This window comes from Zalophus californianus, chromosome 10 (assembly GCF_009762305.2).
Source record: "Zalophus californianus isolate mZalCal1 chromosome 10, mZalCal1.pri.v2, whole genome shotgun sequence".
In the NCBI taxonomy this organism is placed as follows: Eukaryota; Metazoa; Chordata; class Mammalia; order Carnivora; family Otariidae; genus Zalophus; species Zalophus californianus.
Genome location: NC_045604.1, coordinates 47,433,566 through 47,456,154, shown reverse-complemented (window position 1 = coordinate 47,456,154; position 22,589 = coordinate 47,433,566). Strand labels below are relative to the sequence as shown.

General features: G+C 38.2%; 1 protein-coding gene across 2 annotated transcripts in view; it reads right to left on the bottom strand.

Moving 5' to 3' along the window:
• The window catches only part of PLA2G4A (phospholipase A2 group IVA), a 169,771-nt gene that overhangs the window by 120,825 nt on the left and 26,357 nt on the right, over positions 1 to 22,589 (bottom strand). Inside the window, exon 3 of one of the 2 annotated variants that reach the window (XM_027613899.2) lies at positions 16,916 to 17,018. The exons of the other annotated variant lie outside the window; for it this stretch is intronic. Coding sequence (XP_027469700.1) covers positions 16,916 to 16,948 — 33 coding nt within the window. The 5' untranslated portion in view covers positions 16,949 to 17,018. The remainder of the gene's footprint in view (positions 1 to 16,915; positions 17,019 to 22,589) is intronic. 2 annotated transcript variants of the gene reach the window in all.

Sequence of the window (22,589 nt, the reverse complement as noted above, 5' to 3'; positions counted from 1 at the left end):
TTGTGAGTTCAAGTCCCACACCCGGTGTAGAGATTACTTAAAATAAAATACTAAAAGAAAAAAAAAAAGGCTCAACATCATTAAAAAAAACACATACAGAGAGATGATAATGTTATAAGGATTCATTGAGTATGAACCATATGTTACATATTCTTCTAGATGCGAATCCTCATTTAATTTTTGCAACAACCCTATCAAATAGGTATTATTTATATTTATATATGACTAAAGTGAGAGTCTGAGAGGTTAAATAATTTCCCAGTATCTCATAGATAGTAAAAGTTAAATTTGGATTAGAACCTATTCTTGCTGCCCCCAATGTCTTCACTCTCTGTATATTCCTTGACTTACACAGAGAATAATACCAAATACCAATACCTTAATAGTGAAAAAGGCTGTTTCCACTTATTAAAGTGGTACAGTTATTATCTAGTCCTATTATATCTGTTATTGATCTGAAGTTCCTCTATTAACTAAGTTATTTTCTCTATCATTCAGCTCTGTTTTAATCTGCTTTTATTTCCATTAGCCTCAACTCTTTCTTGACTATAATGAATGAAATACTTGCATACTCTTCACAGGAAATAAGGGGCAAATCAACCATTTTCTTGGTTTTTATAAGTTAATTTTGGAAATATCATAAATCTTCAGATGACCTGTAAGTTATTTTCAGAACTGGAGTGTCAAAATCATGCCCATGTCTTTCTTAGAGCTGTGAAGATTGTAGTATCTATAAAGTAAGTACAAATTCTTGGAGAAAAATGCTTTGTGTCAATCAATAACTATCCAAATATCTTTTGATAATTCTTTTCTTTGTTTCCTGGAGCCAGTATCACATGTAAGTTCAAATTAGTATGGACTAGGCTAGCTTCCGACTTGGATAGGAGACTTTTGGTTATGTCTCAGGGGTGATTCCAGAGGAAATGATATTATTGAATCCACAACCAGTGTTGTCCGGAAGAAAGTAATGACTCAGCACAATGCTAGTTGGTAGTTGGCAAACAGAGATGCCATATTTCAATTGACATGTCAAATATAAGCTCAATACACTGACTCAGCCACAAGATTAAGCTCTGCCTTCAGGTCTTGGATTACCTGACTTTGAGTGTCTTTTTTCATCCCTAATCTTTTCCATAGTGAAAATCACAACCCTTTTTCTTTTCGCAATTCCAATTCCCCAGTCATTAGGAAAATAGTTACTAGGTGGCTCAGTCCTTTAAGTTCATTCTGGAGAATTACATTATCATCTGTAACTAAAATGACTGGGCATTGGAAAAAAGAACTAGTCAGCTTGTACAAAATCAATTTGATGATTGTTCTAATCTGCTGAAAGTTCTGCTGTTAAAAGAAGAACCAAAAATCTGATGGAAGAGAAGGTAGAGTCTGCATGCAAGTATCTTTCTTTCTCTACTTAACTGCCATTGCCTAATTTTAACTCAAACTAAAACCAAAGACTGTTAGTGTGATAAAGACTGGAGAATCTCATTACTGAACCCAGAGATTGTGATCATCACAATCAGCAAAAGGCAATTTCAAACAGACCTCAGAAATGTTTCAAATGAATTTCTGCACTGATGTCATCTAGGAGTTAGGATAGTTTTTTAGATAAGATACATATTTTTAGTTTCACTTCCTGGTGTGGCATTTCATTCTAATACTTTGAGAGGCACAGGCATTGTGTTACTATTCTCTCACATTTTTAATGAGTGGCCAGTTTATCTATTTACAATCTATCATGCTCTCTAAACTTGCTTTAAGAATTCTGTCATGGGGGCACCTGGGTGGCTCAGTCGTTAAGCATCTGCCTTCGGCTCAGGCCATGGTCCCAAGGTCCTGGGATCAAGGCCCGCATCGGGCTCCCTGCTCAGCGGGAAGCCTGCTTCTCCCTCTCCCTTTGTCTCCCAGCTTGTGCTCTCACTCTCTCTCTCTGTCAAATAAATAAATAACATCTTTAAAAAAAAAAAAGTATTCTCAGTCATGGACTGCCATATGCATAAATTATCCTAATGTCCCAAACACCTAATTTGTCAACAGAATTTGTTAGCTCTAGCAGAGCCAGATTTTTCTTTATTAAAAGAAAATCATAATCAGAAATCTGAGTTTCTTCTCTCTTGTGAACAAGAAGCTTTGCCCACTTACACAAAAATATATATATTAAAAACAGTAATAATATATATCATAATAAATATGTATATATATTTAAAAATTAAAGTAAATATAGAGTTCATTTTCACTGAGGTTAAAAGATTTTAAGTCCTATTTTAATCGGGATTACTGAGACTGCCCTAGCAGAAAACCAGTACAAAAAAGAAATATTTGATGGTGACAGCTTGCATCTAAAATACTCACTTAATGACATACTCACCATAAATTTATAGTGACTATAACATCTTCAAGATACCTGAAATTCAAGTCACCCAAATTTTTAGCACCTAACTTTTAATTGAGATATAGACTCTGGTCCAATGTAACTGCATACCATAGTACCACACACACAGATTTTTTTTTTTTTGAACATCAGCTTCTTTATTACTGCAATACTCCTGAAGAAATCTATACTCTCCTTGGAGTAATTATGGCTGGGTTGAGGACCATGAGGTAGAGAGGTACACCTTCATTCTCCTGGAGAGGCTCATCAGAACACATAAGCACCATGCACACTTGAACATTTATCACCCCCCCACACATTCTTAAAGATGCTTTGGGTAGCAGAAATATTTATGTAGGTTGGAATTACTGACCTAGTGGATATGCCGTGTTTGTTCAAATCCACAATGTCTTTGCAATGATGATTTTCAGATGTGTATGTTAAGTCTAGGAGATCAAACAGACTTGAAAATATAGATATATTTACCGATGCCATTTGGGGTAATTTATCTTTATTTTAAGGGCCTTCTTCAAAAGCTTCTCTTGGTCTTAGTTCATCTTTGCCATTAAGCACTAAGTGAAAGATTCGTAACTAAAAGACATGGACATAAGTCAGAAGGATAATTATAATAAATTGCCTGATATTTCAACTCAGTTTTTCTGCCTTGGCTTCCACATTTGTAAAATGAAATTATATCGCCAGTGACATGGGATTTGTCAGGGGTCCCCTGAAACCAACCCAGCCTCCAACATTAGAATTTCAAAGAGATCAATATTGAATATCAAGTTTGGGGGATAATTTTACCATCTGTGGAAATCTTTTAAGATGAAACTTTTTTTTTATCTATCTTCTGGGGATTATCTAGAGGCACTACTGATCTAGAGTAAACACAATGGGGGAACTCCACTTGTAATAATGGTAGGTTAAACAATCATAAGACACTTCCCACATAATCACTTCCCACAGAAAATAACTAAAAACTGAATAAGGTTTTACAAAATAAGTAAAGACTTTCCAAAAAGTAACTGCAACTGACCTCGGGGTGTTCAGATTAAATATTACTCCTGGGTGTGTTGTAAGGGTCTTTCCAAATGAGATTATCATTTAATCAGGGACTCGGGAAAGTAGGTTGCCTTCCCCAGTGTGGACTGGCATTATCCAATCTGCGGAGGGCCCGAAGAGAACAAAAGGAGGAATTTGCCTCTTTTCTTCCAGTCTTACTGCTTGAGCTGAAACCCCTCATGTCTTCTTCTCCTGACCTTGGACTGCTATTTATAGCATTAGCCCCCTGGGTTCTCAAGCTGTCAGAAGTGGACTGAATTATAGCCCTGTCTTTCCTGGCTCTCCATTCGACAGAGGGCAGAATGCGTGACTTCACAGTCTCCATAACCACATGAGACAATTCTTCAAAATAAGTCTCCATATCTAGATCTAACTGCTATGGTCTAAGGGTTTGTGCCTCCCCCCACCATTTCCTATGTTGGAATCCTAACCCCTCAAAGATTATGAGATTAGAACTTTGGGAGGTGTAAGGAACCTTCATGAATGGATTTGTGCCTTTATAGAAGAAAATCTAGACAGATTCCTTGCCTCTTCTACCTCGTGAGGACAGAATGGCTACAAACCAGGGAACAGGGCCCTCACCATATGCAACCATGCTGGTGCCTTGATCTTGGATTTCCCAGCCTCCAGAACTCTGAGCAACAAATTTCTGTTGCTTATAAGCTAAATTAAGACTCTATCTTACCTACCTCTCTATCACCCCTGGAGAACATGGACTAATAGAGTAACAAAGAACTAACAAGATAGAAAGGCCTTAACTACCAGGAAAGAGATCAAAAATCAAAAAGAGCACCAAAACCCAGAGTGGTAAGCATTGTTTTTGCTGATCCAGAGAGGAGAAGGCTGAGACTGAGCAGCCTTGAGAGAGTGTGAGCCTTCTAAGGATTAGTACCCTCATAAACCATCCCCATTTTAAGTTGAAAATTCCATAGACTGCACCCTAAGGAATGACTGGTATCAGGGAAAGTTGAGAAGCTGATCACTAACCATCCTTTTTTCCACTTTTCTAGAACAACAACAACAAATGTGCTATTTGCCATAAAACTCATTGTTAGTTTTGCACGGCATTAGGCTTTGCAACAGGAGGTTTTTGCCACCTTTAATATTTTTGATTTCTCAATAGCAGTGTCTCACCCTCTGATGTCCCTTGGCTGGAAATACCTTTCTTTACTGTGTCTAGAGAATACTTTTATACACATAGCAATTTATTATTTATAAAAGCCTTGTGAAGCAGACACAGCAGGTACTATTCATGCCCTGTTTTTCCACACGAAGCAGCTAAAACTCAGTTTCAGTGCTCAGGAGCACGTAACTTAAGACAGGAAATACCGCTAGAATACTAGCTCTTTGATTCCTTACCCTGTGTTGCCCCCCTCCCCCGCCATGTTACCATAATAATCTAGAATAATATCTTTCTACTTTCCCGTTAAAATTTCCAGTCACCCACAATGATGTTTTTCAAAGGTCCCTGTATTTTAGCAGGCACTTATGCTAGCACACCCATGTGGTTGACTATGTCTAATGTGAAGACAATCTTGGGTTCTGTGGATGTGGGACAGTGGCCCTCCACTGCTAATAGGGTGGTGGGAAGAGGTGTGGATTCTTTTTCACTCCAGGGAAGTGACTCATTTTCAGAGTAAAAAGATGGAAATTTTTATAAATAATTTATACTTTACTTATCCTTGTAAGATTGGTCCAAAAGAATTTCAATAAAGCCTGGAGACACAAACATTCTTCAGGTTAGAAAATACCTCACAAGGACTCTAAACATATGGACACTGAATTCTGCCATATGTTTATCGCTCCAGTTTCTACCAGGTTCTTAAAAGCCAGCACTGTGGGAAGCAGGAGAACTTGCTGGCTGTGAATTGCTGCATCAGCCCAAGGGATTCCCCAACATGTCACGGCATCACAGGTGTGGGGAATATAAGGCCAATCTTCTGTGCCTTGAGGCAGCCAAAACGGTGTTGGCCTGTCTGGTACCACTCATTACAACTTAGCTAACTTAGTTTTCCCCATCTTTCCTTTTTACTAAAATTATTCTCTGTTGAGTATGCTCATTTATGTATTTTTGAAAAGTATCTTTCTGTGAAAACTAGAGCAGGGAATTTTGCCACTAAAACAATTTACATAGACATACACACGCAGTGTTTTTCATACATACACAGAAAGAACAAGAAGAACAAAACTACAAAGCTCTTAAGGATTCTCATTTAAAAGCGCTATAAATTGGAATACAAATTAAATGTCCCATGGTGATGCTGGGAAAGGTAACGAAAACCGTGATACAGATACGTGGTTTGCAAGCTTCACCATATTAAGATGCCGCATAGGTAATTACTATGTCCTAAATATTTAGCTATAGTTAAAATTTGCAAGAAAAGGTGACAGCAATGAGTTAAAATATCCAGAGAGCAGTTTGATTTTTAAATATGCTCTGCCATGTTAAGAGAAGAAACTAAATGGCCAGCTCACAAGGTCATCTGACAAGAGACATGTGGAGACCATACAGCGGTCAGTAAGAAGACCTGGTCAGATTTAGGTAGGAGAGGGAGGATATTTGAAATAATTATGTTCTTTGAAATGTATCATACTCCAACCATCCTGAACTTCTTTCATTTCCTTAAATGAACTTTCTCATCTCCAGATTACCTCACATTTGCTTTTTTCCAATCCAGAAAAGTAATTTTCTCCTTCTTCACTTCCCTTGTGCGCTAAACCTTCAAGTCTAGGCTTACATGTCACTCCCTCTAGGGAATTCCTCTCGGGAATCTGAAGGCAGACGCTTAACCGACTGAGCCATCCAGGCACCCCTGATTATATGCTTTTCACAAAAACCACACTTTAAATAAAAGGAAAAATATAAATTGAATAAAGGATGCATACACACTAATCAAAGAAACTGGAAGAAGTCAAATTAATCAAAGACAAAGTAAAATTTAGAACAAAGCTATCATTAGAAATAAAAAAAGGACTTACAATGATAAAACATCAATTAGAGAAATATATACATCCAGAACTTATATGCACTAATAACATATCTTCAAAATTCATAAAGCAAAAGTTGAAAATGGAAACATATTGTTGTATATGGAACATTTACCAAAATAGACAATATGCTGGGCCATAATCATGTATAAACGTATTACAAACAAAAAATCATGCAAGAGTATGTTCTCTGAACAGAGTGGAATTAGATTAGAAATCAAAGACAAAAGAAAACTGTTTGAAAATTAATATACACGTGTCTAAGTACCCCATGAGTCAAAGCTCCGTTCAGGGACTGAGTTAGAAAAAGTTAGAAAATATTTTTCATTGAGCAATTATGAAAATGTGACATTCCCAAACCTATGTGCTATACCTAAAGTAGATGGTCTACAATTAATAAAGCTCTAAAGATAAATATTTAAAAATTTAAAAGCAAGAAGTAAAATTGGCATTATTCACAGATAACAGGAATGTGTAAGTTCAAAATCCAAAAGAACCTACAAACTATTAAAATTAATAAAGAAATTCAGTAAGTTTATTAGATCTACAAAAATCAATGGTATCTTGATATAAATGCAAAAACTAATTGGAAAATAAAATTTACAAATAATGATGCTTAAACATCAACTATCAAGAAATACATCCAAAAAAAGATATATAGTAATCCCTCTTTAGCCACAGGGGATACATTCTAAGCAACCTCCCAGGTACCCCACCATGGATGCCTGAAACTGTGGATAGTACAAACACTCTATATACTGTTTTTTCCTGTATGTACACACCTAGGATAAAGTTTAATTTATAGATTAGACACAGTAAGAGATTGACAACAATAACTAATAATAAAATAGAACTATAATAACATACTGTAATAAAAGTTATGTGAATGTGCTCTCTCTCTCAAAGAATCTTGTATCACTCCCCTTGTGATGATATGAGACGATAAAATGCCTAGGTGATGAGATAAAGTCAGTGAATAACACAGACTTTGTGACTTAGTGTTAGGTTACTACTGACCTTCTGATGATACGTCAGAAGGAGGATCATCTGCTTCTGTATAAAGTCAGACTGCAGGTAAGGAGGGGAATACTATAAAAGATATCTTACTGAAATCTACAATACACTCTTGAGAGAATTAAAGATAATCTAAATAACATTAGTTTTGGATTAGATTCATATGTTATTAATGGGTGGGGAGATTCAATATCTTTATCATACCATCTCTCCCTTAATTGGTCTATAAAGTCATTACAGGGCCAATAAAAATCCCAGCAGTTGTGTGTGTGTGTGTGTGTGTGTGTGTGTGTATGTGTGTGTGCAAACTGACAAACTGATTGCAAAATTTATATGGAAATGGAGGGGGCGGAGCAAGATGGTGGAGGAGTAGGAGACCTGGATTTCGTCTGGTCTCAGGAATTCAGCTGAATAGGGATCAAACCATTCTGAACACCTACGAACTCAACAGGAGATCGAAGACAAGAATAGCAACAACTCTCTGAAGAGAAAAGCGACCACTTACTGGAAGGTAGGACGTGCGGAGAAGTGAATCCGAGGCAATATTCGGGAGGATAGACGGCGGGGGAGGGGGCCTCCATCAGCCGCTTCTGGCAAGTGATAGAGCCGCAGAGCACAAAATCGGAACTTTTAGAAGTCGGCTCCGCGGAGGGACGTTGCTCCAGTGGCTAAGCGGGGGGTGGAACCCTTGTGGGACAGTGTGGTCTCAGGACCCTTGGGGTCACAGAAAGACCGGGGGGCCTGAGTGCGGCAGAGCTCCCAGGTATCAGAGCGGGGAAGCCGGCTGCAGAGATGGAGCCAAGGTGTGGGCTCTCAGCTCGGGGTTGCCATAAACTGTGATTAGCAGCCCAGTCGGGCCACTGCTCCTCCAGCAGGGACCCAACAAGTGGCAGATCCAGGGAGACTCCCCTTCCTCCCCCGGGAGGAGCAGCGCAGGAGCGCACCACAGGGATCTGCTGGGTTTGGAGACTCCACACGGGGTCAGGTGCCAGAGATAGAAACGCTCGGTCACAGGCCGGGGGAGCATGGAGTGCGGCCTGAGACCGGGGAGACAGGAGTGACTGACTGCTTTTCTCTGGGGGTCCACTGAGGAGCGGGGCCCCGAACTCTCGGCTCCTCCTGGCGGAGATTGGCAGGCCACCATTTTCACTCTTGTCCTCCAAAGCTGTACGGAAAGCTTGCAGGGAACAAAAGCTCCTGAGAGCAGACCCGAGCAGATTACTTAGCCCGGACCGGCAAGGGTGGGGCAATTCCGCCTCCCGCAAAGACTTTTGGGAACCACGGCAACAGGCCCCTCCCCCAGAAGATCAGCACGAACAGTCAGCCAAGGCCAAGTTTACCCATCAAGGAGAACAGGAGAACTCCAGCGCTAGAGAAATACTGAACATAGAATTCATGGCTTTTTTTTACCATGATTCATTAGTTTTTCAAAGTTAATTTTTTTAACTGGTTTTTTTTTCTGGAATTTTTCTTTTTCCCTTTTTCAACCAACATCTTATCAATCCCTTTTTGAAAAAAAAAACATTTTTATTTTTCATTTTTAGAGTGATATTCTATCCCTTCATAGTAGATACCCTTATTTTTGGCATATATATATATAAGTTGTTCTCTCTTTAAAATTTTGAGATACAGTTTCTTCTAACAGATCAAAATATACCCTAAATCACTGGTGTATGGATTTGTTCTAGTCTCCTACCTGATCAAATTCTCTCCCTTTTTTTTTTAAATTCTTTCTTTTTTCAAACAACTTATCAATTCCTTTTATTAAATCTTTTATAATTTTCATCTTTACAGTCATCTTCCATCCCTTCATTGTATCAACCCTTATTTTGTACATATATAAGTCTTTCTTTCTTTAAAATTTTAGGAGGCACTTTCTTCTAACAGACAAAAATACACCCAAAATCTAGTGTGTGGCACTAATCTATGCACCAACCTGATCATACTTTATCATATTCTGTTTTTGTTTTGTTTTGTTCTGTTTTTGTTTGTTTTCATCTTTTTCTTTTTTTTTCTCTTTCTTTTTTGTTTCTTTCCCTTTCTTTTCCCCTGGTTTCAGGTCTTTTCTGATTTGTTTAGAGTATATTTGCTGGGGACGTTGTTAACCTGTTAGCTCATTTTGTTCTCTCATTCATCTATTCTCCTCTGGACAAAATGACAAGACGAAAAAAATCACCTCAACAAAAAGAACAAGAGGTAGTACCGTCTGCCAGGGACCTACTCAATAGGGACATTAGTAGGATGTCGGACCTAGAGTTGAGAATCATGACTTTAAAGGCACTAGCTGGGCTTGAAAAAAGCATGGAAGTTATAGAGAAACCCTTTCTGGAGAAATAAAAGAACTAAAATCTAACCAAATCAAAATCAAAAAGGCTGTTAATGAAGTGCAATCAAAAATGGGGGCACTAACTGCTAGGATAAATGAGGCAGAAGAGAGAATCAGCAATATAGAAGACCAAATGATGGAAAATAAAGAAGCTGAGGAAAAAAAGAGATAAACAACTACTGGATCACGAGGGCAGAATTCGAGAGATAAGCGATACGATAAGACGAAACAAGATTAGAATAATTGGGATCCTGGAAGAAGAAGAAAGAGAGAGAGGGGCAGAAGGTATATTGGAGCAAATGATAGCAGAGAACTTCCCTAATGTGGGGAAGGAAATAGGCATCAAAACCCAGGAGGCACAGAGAACCCCTCTCAAAATCAGTAAGAATAGGTCAACACCCCGACATCTAATAGTAAAACTTACGAGTCTCAGAGACAAAGAGAAAATCCTGAAAGCAGCTCGGGAGAAGAGATATGTAATGGCAGAAACATTAGATTGGCAACAGACCTATCCACAGAGACCTGGCAGGCCAGAAAGGACTGGCATGACATGTTCAGAGCACTAAACAAGAAAACTATGCAGCCAAGAATACTATATCCAGCTAGGCTGTCATTGAAAATTGAAGGAGAGATAAAAAGCTTCCAGGACAAACAAAAACTAAAGGAATTTGCAAACACGAAACCAGCCCTCCAAGAAATATCGAAAGGGGTCCTCTAAGCAAAGAGAGAGCCTAAAAGCAGCATAGATCACAAAGGAACACAGAAATATACAGTATCAGTCACCTTACAGGCAATACAATGGCACTGAATTCATACCTTTCAATAGTTACCCTGAATGTAAATGGCTTAAATGCCTCAATCAAAAGACACAGGCTATCAGATTGGATTAAAAAACAAGACCCATCAATATGCTGTCTACAAGAGACTCATTTTAGACCCAAAGACACCCCCAGATTGAAAGTGAGGGGGTGGAAAACCATTTACCATGCTAATGGACACCAAAAGAAAGCTGGGGTGGCAATCCTTATATCAGACAAATTAGATTTAAACCAAAGACTGTAATAAGAGATGAAGAAGGACACTATATCCTACTTAAAGGGTCTAGCCAACAAGAAGATCTAACAATTGTAAATATTTATGCCGCTAACATGAGAGCAGCCAATTGTATAAGCCAATTAATAACAAAAGCAAAGAAACACATTGACAACAATACAATAATAGTGGGGAACTTTAACACCCCCTGACTGAAATGGACAGATCATCTAAGCAAAAGATCGACAAGGAAATAACGACTTTAAACGACACACTGGACCAAATGGACTTCACAGACATATTCAGAACATTCCATCCCAAAGCAACGGAATACACATTCTTCTCTAGTGCCCATGGAACATTCTCCAGAAGAGATCACATCCTAGGTCAGAAATCAGGTCTCAACCGGTACCAAAAGACTGGGATTATTCCCTGCATATTTTCCGACCACAGTGCTTTGAAACTAGAACTCAATCACAAGAGGAAAGTCAGAAAGAACTCAAATACATGGAGGCTAAAGAGCATTCTACTAAAGAATGAATGGGTCAACCAGGAAATTAAAGAAGAATTTAAAAAATTCATGGAAACCAATGAAAATGAAAATACAACTGTTCAAAATCTTTGGGATGCAGCAAAGGCAGTCCTGAGAGGAAAGTATACAGCAATACAAGCCTTTCTCAAGAAACAAGAAAGGTCTCAAATACACAACCTAACCCTACACCTAAAGGAGCTGGAGAAAGAACAGCAAATAAAGCCTAAACCCAGCAGGAGAAGAGAAATCATAAAGATCAGAGCAGAAATCAATGAACTAGAAACCAAAAGAACAGTAGAACAGATCAACAAAACTAGGTTCTTTGAAAGAATTAACAAGATCGATAAACCCCTGGCCAGACTTATCAAAAAGAAAAGAGAAATGACCCAAATCAACAAAATCATGAATGAAAGAGGAGAGATCACAACCAACACCAAAGAAATACAAACAATTCTAAGAACATTTTGTGAGCAACTCTATGCCAGCAAATTAGATAACCTGTAAGAAATGGATGCATTCTAGAGATGTATCAACTACCAAAATGGAACCAGGAAGAAATAGAAAACCTAAACAGACCTATAACCACTAAGGACATTGAAGCAGTCATCAAAAATCTCCGAACAAACCAAAGCCCAGAGCCAGATGGCTTCCCAGGGGAATTCTACCAAACATTTAAAGAAGAATTAATACCTATTCTCCTGAAACTGTTACAAAAAATACAAATGGAAGGAAAACTTCCAAACTCATTTTATGAGGCCACCATTACCTTGATCCCAAAACCAGAAGAGGACCCCACCAAAAAGGAGAATTACAGACCAATATCCTTGATGAACATGGACGCAAAAATTCTCACCAAAATACTAGACAATAGGATCCAACCGTACATTAAAAGGATTCTTCACCATGACCAAGTGGGATTGATCCCTCGGCTGCAAGGTTGGTTCAACATCCACAAATCAATCAATGTGATACAATATATTAACAAAAGAAAGAACAAGAATCATATGATCCTCTCAATAGATGCAGAAAAAGCATTTGACAAAGTACAGCATCCTTTCTTGATCAAAACTCTGCAGAGTATAGGGATAGAGGGTACATACCTCAATATCATAAAAGCCATCTATGAAAAACCTACAGCGAATATCATTCTCAATGGGGAAAAGCTGAGAGCTTTTCCCCTAAGGTCAGGAACGCGGCAGGGATGTCCACTATCACCACTGCTATTCAACATAGAATTAGAAGTCCTAGCCATAGCAATTGGACAACAAAAAGAAATCAAAGGCATCCAAATTGGCAAAGAGGAAGTCAAACTCTCACTCTTTGCAGATGATATGATACTTTATGTGGAAAATCCAAAAGACTCCACCCCAAAACTGCTAGAACTCATACAGGAATTCAGTCAAGTGCCAGGATATAAAATCAATGCACAGAAATCAGTGGCATTCCTATACACCAACAACAAGACAGAAGAGAGACAAATTAAGGAGTCGATCCCATTTACAATAGCACCCAAAGCCATAAGATACCTAGGAATAAATCTAACCAAAGAGGTAAAGGATCTGTACTCAGAAAACTATAAAATACTCATGAAAGAAATTGAGGAAGACACAAAGAAATGGAAAAACGTTCCATGCTCATGGATTGGAAGAACCAACATTGTGAAGATGTCAATGCTACCTAGAGCAATCTACACATTCAAAGCAATCCCCATCAAAATACCATCCACTGTTTTCAAGGAAATGGAACAAATAATCCTAAAATTTGTATGGAACCAGAAAAGACCTCGATAGGCAGAGGAATGTTGAAAAAGAAAAGTAAAGCTGGCGGCAGCACAATTCCGGACTTCCAGCTCTATTTACAAAGCTCTCATCATCAAGACAGTATGGTACTGGCACAAAAACAGACACATAGATCAATGGAACAGAATAGAGAGCCCAGAAATGGACCCTCAACGCTATGGTCAACTAATCTTTGACAAAGCAGGAAAGAATGTCCAATGGCGTCTCTTCAACAAATGGTGTTGGGAAAATTGGACAGCCACATGCTGAAGAATTAAACTGGACCATTTCTTTACACCACACAGAAAAATAGACTCCAAATGGTTGAAAGACCTAATGAGACAGGAGTCCATCAAAATCCTAAAGGAGAACACAGGCAGCAACCTCTTCGACCTCAGCCGCAGCAACTTCTTCCTAGAAACATTGCCAAAGGCAAGGGAAGCAAGGGCAAAAATGAACTATTGGGATTTCATCAAGATAAAAAGCTTTTGCACAGCGAAAGAAACAGTCCACAAAACCAAAAGACAACTGACAGAATGGGAGAAAATATTTGCAAATGACATATCAGATAAAGGGCTACTATCCAAAATCTATAAAGAACTTATCAAACTCAACACCCAAAGAACAAATAATCCAATCAAGAAATGGGCAGAAGACATGAACAGACATTTTTCCAAAGAAGACATCCAAATGGCCAACAGACAAATGAAAAAGTGCTCAACGTCTCTCAGCATCAGGGAAATCCAAATCAAAACCTCAATGAGATACCACCTCACACCAGTCAGAATGGCTAAAATTAACAAGTCAGGAAACAACAGATGTTGGCGGGGATGCGGAGAAAGGGGAACCCTCCTACACTGTTGGTGGGCATGCAAGCTGGTGCAACCACTCTGGAAAACAGTATGGAGGTTCCTCAAACAGTTGAAAATAGAGCTACCATACGATCCAGCAATTGCACTACTGGGTATTTACCCCAAAGATACAAATGTAGGGATTCGAAGGGGTACGTGCACCCCAATGTTTATAGCAGCAATGTCCACAAAAGCCAAACTGTGGAAAGAGCCAAGATGTCCATCGACAGATGAATGGATAAAGAAGAGGTGGTATATATACACAATGGAATATCATGCAGCCATCAAAAGGAATGAGATCTTGCCATTTGCAGCCACGTGGATGGAACTGGAGGGTGTTATGCTGAGTGAAATAAGTCAATCAGAGAAAGACATGTATCATATGATCTCACTGATATGAGAAATTCTTAATCTCAGGAAGCCAACTGAGGGTTGCTGGAGTGGTGGGGGGTGGGAGGGATGGGTGGCTCGGTGATAGACATTGGGTAGGGTATGTGCTATGGCGTGTGCTGTGAATTGTGCAAGACTGTTGAATCATAGATGTGTACCTCTGAAACAAATAATGCAATATATGTTAAGAAAAAAAAAGAAGAAGAAGATAGCAGGAAGGGAAGATTGAAGGGGGGGAAATCGGAGGGGAGACAAACCATGAGAGACGATGGACTCTGAAAAACAAACTGAGGGTTCTAGAGGGGAGAGGGTGGGGGGATGGGTTAGCCTGGCGATGGGTATTAAGGAGGGCACGTTCTGCGTGGAACACTGGGTGTTATGCACAAACAATGAATCATGGAACACTACATCCAAAACTGATGATGTAATGTGTGGTGATTAACATAACAATAAAAAATTTATATGGAAATGCAGAGGACTGAAAATAACCAAGACAATCTTGAAGAAGAAAAAGCTCGAGGATTTTACACTACCATATATAAGATACATTTCAAAGCTACAGAATTTAAGATGTGACGTCTGGGTGGCTCAGTTGGTTAAGCGTCTGCCTTCGGCTCAGGTCATGACCCCAGGGTCCTGGGATCGAGTCTCACATCGGGCTCCTTGCTCAGCAGGGAGTCTGTTTCTCCCTCTGCCTGCCACTCTCCCTGATTGTGCTCTCTCTCTCTCACTCTCTCTCTCGCTCAATGCCTGACAAATAAATAAATAAAATCTTAAAAAAAAAACAGAAATTAAGATAGACATGTTATATAACTGTCATTATATAACAAAGCCTAATAGACCAATAGAACAGCATAGAAATCAAGCCACACACATATGGCTACTTGATTTCCAGTAGTGGCGCCACAGCCATTCAGCGAGGAGATGAGTTACCAGGGGACTAGAGAGTTTGTAGTATATTCAGATGAGGGAATGCTATATGGCAACGTAAAGCTGTGCAATTCTGCTGCTTTGCAACAACATGAATGAATCTCACAGATGTAATGTGGAAGTCAGATATCCATATGAAGGTCAAAAATAGGCAACACTTATCTATGGTCATAGAAGTCAAATGTTGGTTACCTTTGTGCAGTTTACTGACTGGAAAGGACATGAGCAACTCTTCTGCATTACTTTTAATGCTGTGTATTTTTATTTGGATGGTGGTTTCATGAGAGGAATACATAGGTTAATATCCATCAAGCTGAACAATTAAGATTTATGCACTTTATTTATGCTATACATCAATTAAAAGAAAAAAAAAGAGTCCAACAGGAACAGCAGCTTGCAAAGAAAACTAAGGAACCAATTGCAAGAAAATAGGAAATGGAACCAGAGAAATCTGAAACAGAACCACAGAAAAATTGAGAAGAGGTTTTTGGTTTTTTTTCAGGTTTTATTTATTTGAGAGAGAGAGAAAAAGCACGAGGGGTTTGGGGAGAGGGAGAAGCAGGCTCCCGGCTGAGCAAGGAGCCTGTTGTGGGACTCAGTCCCAGGACCCCAAGATCATGACCTGAGCCAAAGGCAGCTGCTTAACCAACTGAGCCACCCAGGCGCCCCATCAAGAAGAGTTTTTTTTTTTTTTTAAGATTTTATTTATTTATTTGAGAGAGAGAGAGTGAGAGAGAGCATGAGAGGGGAGAGGGTCAAGAGGAGAAGCAGACTCCACTGAGCGGGGAGCCTGATGTGGGACTCGATCCTGGGACTCCGGGATCATGACCCGAGCTGAAGGCAGTCACCCAACCAACTGAGCCACCCAGGCACCCAAGAAGCGTTTTAAGAAGAGAATGACCAGTGGGGTTGGGGGAGGTCAGGGTGGGATGTTGGGGGAGGATGGGGGTGCTGAAGAGTCCACTGAATTCAGCACCAAAAGAGGTCCTTGATGAGGCTTCTTTGTGAAGTAGGAAAGCTGAGTGTAGTTTTTAATGATTCAAGTTGTGAATAGAAGGGAAGAAGGCATTAGAAAACACTTGTAATATGTTAATCCTTGCTCTCCAGGCAGGGAAAGAGAGAGGATGGTATCCAGATTATTCCTTAATGTCCATAAAAACTATTTCTAGTCCATATAAGCCAAACTGGATCGTTGAATTCAGCAAAGAAATCCTGTTTTTCTTCTATCAGAAAACTGAGTTTGGAAAAATACATACTAAAATTTGAAATTACTCTTTATTATAAACTAACCACCTACAGAAGAATTGGTTTAAGAACAGCAAAAGGAAATTTTACAGAATGCTTTACCCTGGCAACGCATACCCAAATATAGCCTTCAATTCAAGAATTCCTTTATCTTCTCTCAGTGCATGTGAAAGGTAGAACTTACACAGACTGGTAATTGCTAAGTGGTAACTACATCTTCTATTGTTCCGTGAATGTTCTGTACTGTTGCACCTGGCTTGGTATTTTTTTTCCCTCCAAGTACCTCTGTTCTGGATTTGTCTTAGAGTTGTACTTTATTGGCCAATGCCAGCAAGACTCCTGCAGAGAAGTGTATCAGCCTCCCTCCCAGAAAGGATATATAAACAGTAAATGACTTACTATAATGTGCTGATACGGATCTATAAATGACATTTTGGTTTCAATTACAGGAAATCTCTTCACACTTCAAAGGTCTTCTCTGGCACTCTAGCTTCTTTAAAACCTACAAAATAAACAATCACTATTGTTAAGCTTCCTCTTGGACGCAGTTCCAAGATTTAAATCATGATGAATAGGAACCTGAGGAAGTCAAAGTCCACCCAAGGGGACCAGATAGACTGAGTTTCCAGTTGTTTATAAGACCAAGTGTACACGTATAACTTAGGGAAAGGGTAAACTTATTTTGATAGTACTGTTTAATTTTCACATTTATTTGTTCAAATTTATTCTGTCAGTAATTATTAGGAAACTCCAGATTTTTTTTTTTTTGCATTTGCCAAGGATCTTATGGGAAGGTCATTGAACTTACAAAAAATTTAAATTATGTTTGTACTGTTTATAATTAAAAAGCACACACCATTGTTTGTTTTCTCAGTTGGGCTAGTGTTACACAAATTCATGATAAGAAAGGAACATTTTTGGGCGCCTGAGTGCCTCAGTCGGTTAAGCGACTCCCTTCGGCTCAGGTCATGATCCCAGAGTCCTGGGATCGAGTCCCACATCAGGCTCCCAGCTCAGTGGGGAGTCTGCTTCTCCCTCTGACTCTCTCCCCTCTCATGCTGTTTCTCTCTCGCTCGCTCTCAAATAAATAAAATCTTTAATAATAAATAAATAAAACAGAAAATGTTTTTTTAAAAAAAAAAGAAAGGAACATATTTTACCTTAGCTATCTGTTAAGAACTTTAAAGATACATTCATGTTGAATTTCAACTTCAGTGTGGATATTAAAAAAGTTTATTCATTCTAAAATACCAGTTTAATTTGGAAGCAGTTAAATAAAGATGAATGAAAAATATGAAAAAATACTTTCTATACTTTGCTTTCTTCTACAATCACTCCATGTTATTTAAAATTAAATAAACTAGTCAATGAACACCTGTTCCTCGATCACACATTTTTTTTCCCTTGAGACTATAAAACAACATATATTTATAGGTTAGTATTCTATATGTCACATCTAATTTGGAACATTTCAAATACCTTTATTATTTATGATTAATATGTAGTCTAAAATATGTTTTTATTTCAGAATAAATAAAATTTAAAAATTAAAGTGTTCTTTTTTCTTTTTAACCATCACATTTTAAAAATTATAAAAAATAATTCATGCTCAATTTTACAAATATGAACTATCGAAGCGAATAAAGAATAAAGTGTAATCACGATGCTATTTTGATGTATATCCTTCCAGACTATCCAATGCATATTCATATATTTAGAGTAAAAAGGAAAAGAAAGGACTTGAATTTTTTTACACAAATGGGATCTCATGAAGTACCCCTGAATTTTTAAACTCACTTCATCATTTTTTAAGCAAAAAGAATAGTATTTATTTATGTGTTCATTTACTCATTCATTCATTTATTTTTTTAGAGGAGTTTTAAGTTCATAGCAAAATTGAGAAGGTACAGAGATTTCCCCACGCACTCTCTGCCCCCACACATGCGTAATAACATCATCATCACCCAGAGACCATAGTTTACCTTAGGGCTCACTCTTCATGTTCTATATTCTGTGGGTTTTGACAAATATGTAATGACATTTACCCATTATTGTGGTATCATAAGAGTATTTTCACGCCTTAAAAATCCTCTTTGTTTTGCCTATTCATCCCTCCCTATCTTGCAAGCCCTGGCAACCACTTATAGTTTTGCCTTTTCCAGAATGTCACATAGTTGGAAATCATACAGTGTGTAGCATTTTCAGATTGGCTTCTTTTACTCAGTAAGATGCATTTAATAAATTTTCTCCATGTCTTTATAACTCATTTCTTTTTAGAACTACATAATACATGGTCTGGATATACCACAGTTTATTTATCCATTCACCTACTGAAGGACATCGTGGATGCTTCCAAATTTTAGCAATTATGAATGAAGCTGTTATAAACATCTAGGTATAACTTTTTGTGTGGATATAAAACTTCATTTCCTTTGGGTAAATATCAAGGGGCATGATTGCTGGATCATATAGTAAGAATATGTTCAGTTTTATAAGAAACCACCAAACAGGCGCCTGGGTGGCTCAGTAAGTTAAGCGTCTGCCTTCTGCTTAGGTCATGATCCCAGGGTCTTGGGTTTGAGCCCCATTGGGCTCCCTGCTCGGTGGGAAGCCTACTTCTCCCTCCGCCTGCTGCTCCCCCTGCTTCTCTCTCTCTCTGACAAATAGATAAACTCTTAAAAAAAAAAAAAGAAAGAAAGAAAGAAAGAAAAGAAACCACAAAACTATGTTCCAAAGTGTCTGTACCATTTTGTATTCCCACTGGCAATATTTAACACTTCTATCGCTCATATCTTCACCCACATTGGATGTTGTCAGTGTTCTAGATTTTGGCCATTCTAATAGGTTATACAATGTTATCTTGTTGTTTTAATTTGCATTTCCCTGATGACATATGATGTGAGCTTCTTTTCATATTTGTTTGCCACCTGTAAATCTTCAGATACTTAACAGAAGTATCTGTTAAAGTCTTTTGCCCATTTTTAAAATTAGGTTTTTTTTTTATGGTTAAGTTTTAGGAGTTCTTTATATATTTTGGATAACAGTCCTTTTTCAGATGTGTCTTTTACAAATATTTTCTACCAGCCTGGCTTCATTATTTTGAAATATGAAAAATATGAACCAATATTATAAGAAAGACAAAAATCACTCATAGTCCCCTATTTAAAAATTATATAAAATGAAATTCTCCCTTCTTCCTTGTTCTGGTTTATCAAGAATCACTATTTTTACCAGAGAAAAAAACTTTTTAAAATAAAAGATTTACTTATTTAAATCACTTTCTAAGCTCCTAGAAGTTGATTTCTATCTTCTCATACACATTTTCATCAAGATGAAACAGTCTCTATTTCCTCTATATCATTACCCTTTAGAAGTGAAGCAATTTCTTTTAAAAAAAATTTTTTTTATTTATTTATTTGAGAGAGAGAAAGAGAGAGAGCATGAGCAGGGCAGAAGGAGAGGGAGAAGCAGGCTCCCTGCAACGCGGGACTCAATCCCAGGACCCTGGGATCATGACTTGAGCCGAAGGCAGATGCTTAACCAACGGAGCCACCCGGGCGCCCCTTAGTGAAGCAATGTCTTAATAAAATTCTTCTTTCAAGTACATGATAGGCCATGTGAAGCTCCTGGGCCCAAGAGCAGGAAGCTTTTATGTTGCTGCAGCAGTGGTAATCCCTGAGAAGTATATGTCCCCTTTCTAGAAACTGGCAAGTCTGTACAAGTGTACAGCAATGCCAGGGTACAACTATGAGGGTCTCAATGTCTGAGGGAAAATCAGATTTTCTTTATTGAAGTAGCATATTTGGTAAAAACAACACTGGATATGGGATCAGAAAGACCTTGATTCAAACTCCAGTTTCACATTTTAAGATCCAGTGTATTCCACCATAAATGGAAATAGTACTCCCTTCAATGTTGTATTGAGGACTAATGAATTAATTATAGTAAAAGGTGCCTGTCCCACAGTAAACACTCAACGTATGTAAGCTTCCTTTTTTAAAAAAAATTTTTTTTAATTTTATTTTAATTCCACTTAGTTAACATGCAGTGTTATATTTGTTTCAGGTTTACAATAGAGTGATTCAACGATTCCATACAGAACCCGGTCCTCATCATGACAAGTGCCCTCCTTAATCCCCATCACCTATTTCACCCATCCCCCCACTCACCTCCCCTCTGGTGACCATCAGTTTGCTCTCTGGAGTTAAGAGTCTGCTTCTTGGTTTGTTTCTCTCTCTCTCTTTCTCCTCTTTACTCATTTGTTCCGTTTCTTAAATTCCATATATGAGTGAAATCATATGGTATTTTTCTTTCTCTGACTGACTTATTTCACTTAGCATTATACCTTCTAGTTCCATCCATGTTGTTGCTAATGGCAAGATTTCCTTCCTTTTTTATGGCTGAATAATATTTCATTGTGTGTACATATATGGTTTATATATGTATACATGTATATACGTATATACACCACACCTTCTTTATCCATTCATCAGTCAATGGACGCTTGGGCTGCTTCCATATCTTGGCTGTTGTAAATAATGCTGCAATAAACATAAGGGTGCATACATCCTTCTGAATTAGTGTTTTTGTATCTTTTGGGTACATACCTTATAGTGCCATTGCTGGATTATACGGTAGTTCTATTTTTAACTTTTTGAGGAAATTCCATACTGTTTTCTGCAGGGGCCGCACCAGTCTGCATTCCCATGAACAGTGCAAAAGGGTTGCTTTTTCTCCACATCCTTGCCAACACCTGTTGTTTCTTGTGGTGTTGATCTTAGCCATTTGACAGGTGTGACATGATATCTCATTGTAGTTTGGATTTGCATTTCCCTGATGGTAAGTGATGAAGAACATCTTTTCATGTGTTTGTTGGCCATCTGGATGTCTTCTTTGGAGAAAAGCCTGTTAATGTCTTCTGCCCATTTTTAAATTGGATTATTTGTTTTTTGGGTGTTGATTTTTAGAAGTTCCTTTTTTTTTTTAAGAGAGAGAGAGGGGAAGCAGGAGCAGGGTGAGGGGAGGGAGCAGAGGGGCAGGGAGAGAGAGAGAATCTTAAGCAGGCTCCATCTCATGACACTGAGATCATGACTTGAGCCAAAATCAAGAGTCAGATGCTTAACTGATAGAGCCATCCAGGCACCCTGAGAAGTTCTTTATGTATTTTGGATACTAACCCTTTATAGGATATGTCATTTGCAAATATCTTCTCCCATTCTGTGGGGTGCCTTTTAGTTTTGTTGACTATTGGCTTAGCTGTGCAGAAGCTTTTTATTTTGATGTAGTCCCAATAGTTTATTTTTGCTTTTGTTTCCCTTGCCTCAGGAGACACATCCAGAAAGAAATTGTTACAGCTGAGGTCAAAGAGGTTACTGCTTATGTTCTTCTCTAGGATTTTTATGGTTTCAGGTCTCATATTTAGGTCCTTAATCCATTTTGAATTTATTTTTGTGTATGGTATAAGAAGGTGGTCCAGTTTTCCCAACACCGTTTGTCGAAGAGACTGTCCTTTTCCCATGGGATGTTCTTTCCTGCTTTGTCAAGGATTAATTGACCATAGAGTTGTGGGTTTTCTATTCTGTTCTATTGGTGTGTGTCTGTTTTTGTGCCAGTACCATACTGTTTTGATCACTACAGCTTTGTAATATAACTTGAAGTTTGGAATTATGATGGCTTCAGCTCTTTTTTTCTTTTTCAATGTTGCTTTGGCTATTTGGGGTCTTTTGTGGTTCCACATACATTTTAGAATTGTTTGTTCTAGTTCTGTGAAAAATGCTGTTGGTATTTTGATAGGGATTGCATCAAATATGTAGATTGCTTTGGGTAGTATAGACATTTTAACAATATTTTTCTTCTAATCCATGAGCACTGAATGTCTTTCCATTTCTTTGCATTGTTTTCAATGTCTTTCATCAGTGTTTTACAGCTTTCAGAGTAAAGGTCTTTCAACTCTTTGGATAGGTCTATTCCTAGCTATTTTATGGTTTTTGGTGCAATTGTAAATGGGACTGATTTCTTGATTTCTCTTTCTGCTGCTTCATTATTGGTGTATAAAAATGCAACAGATTTCTAC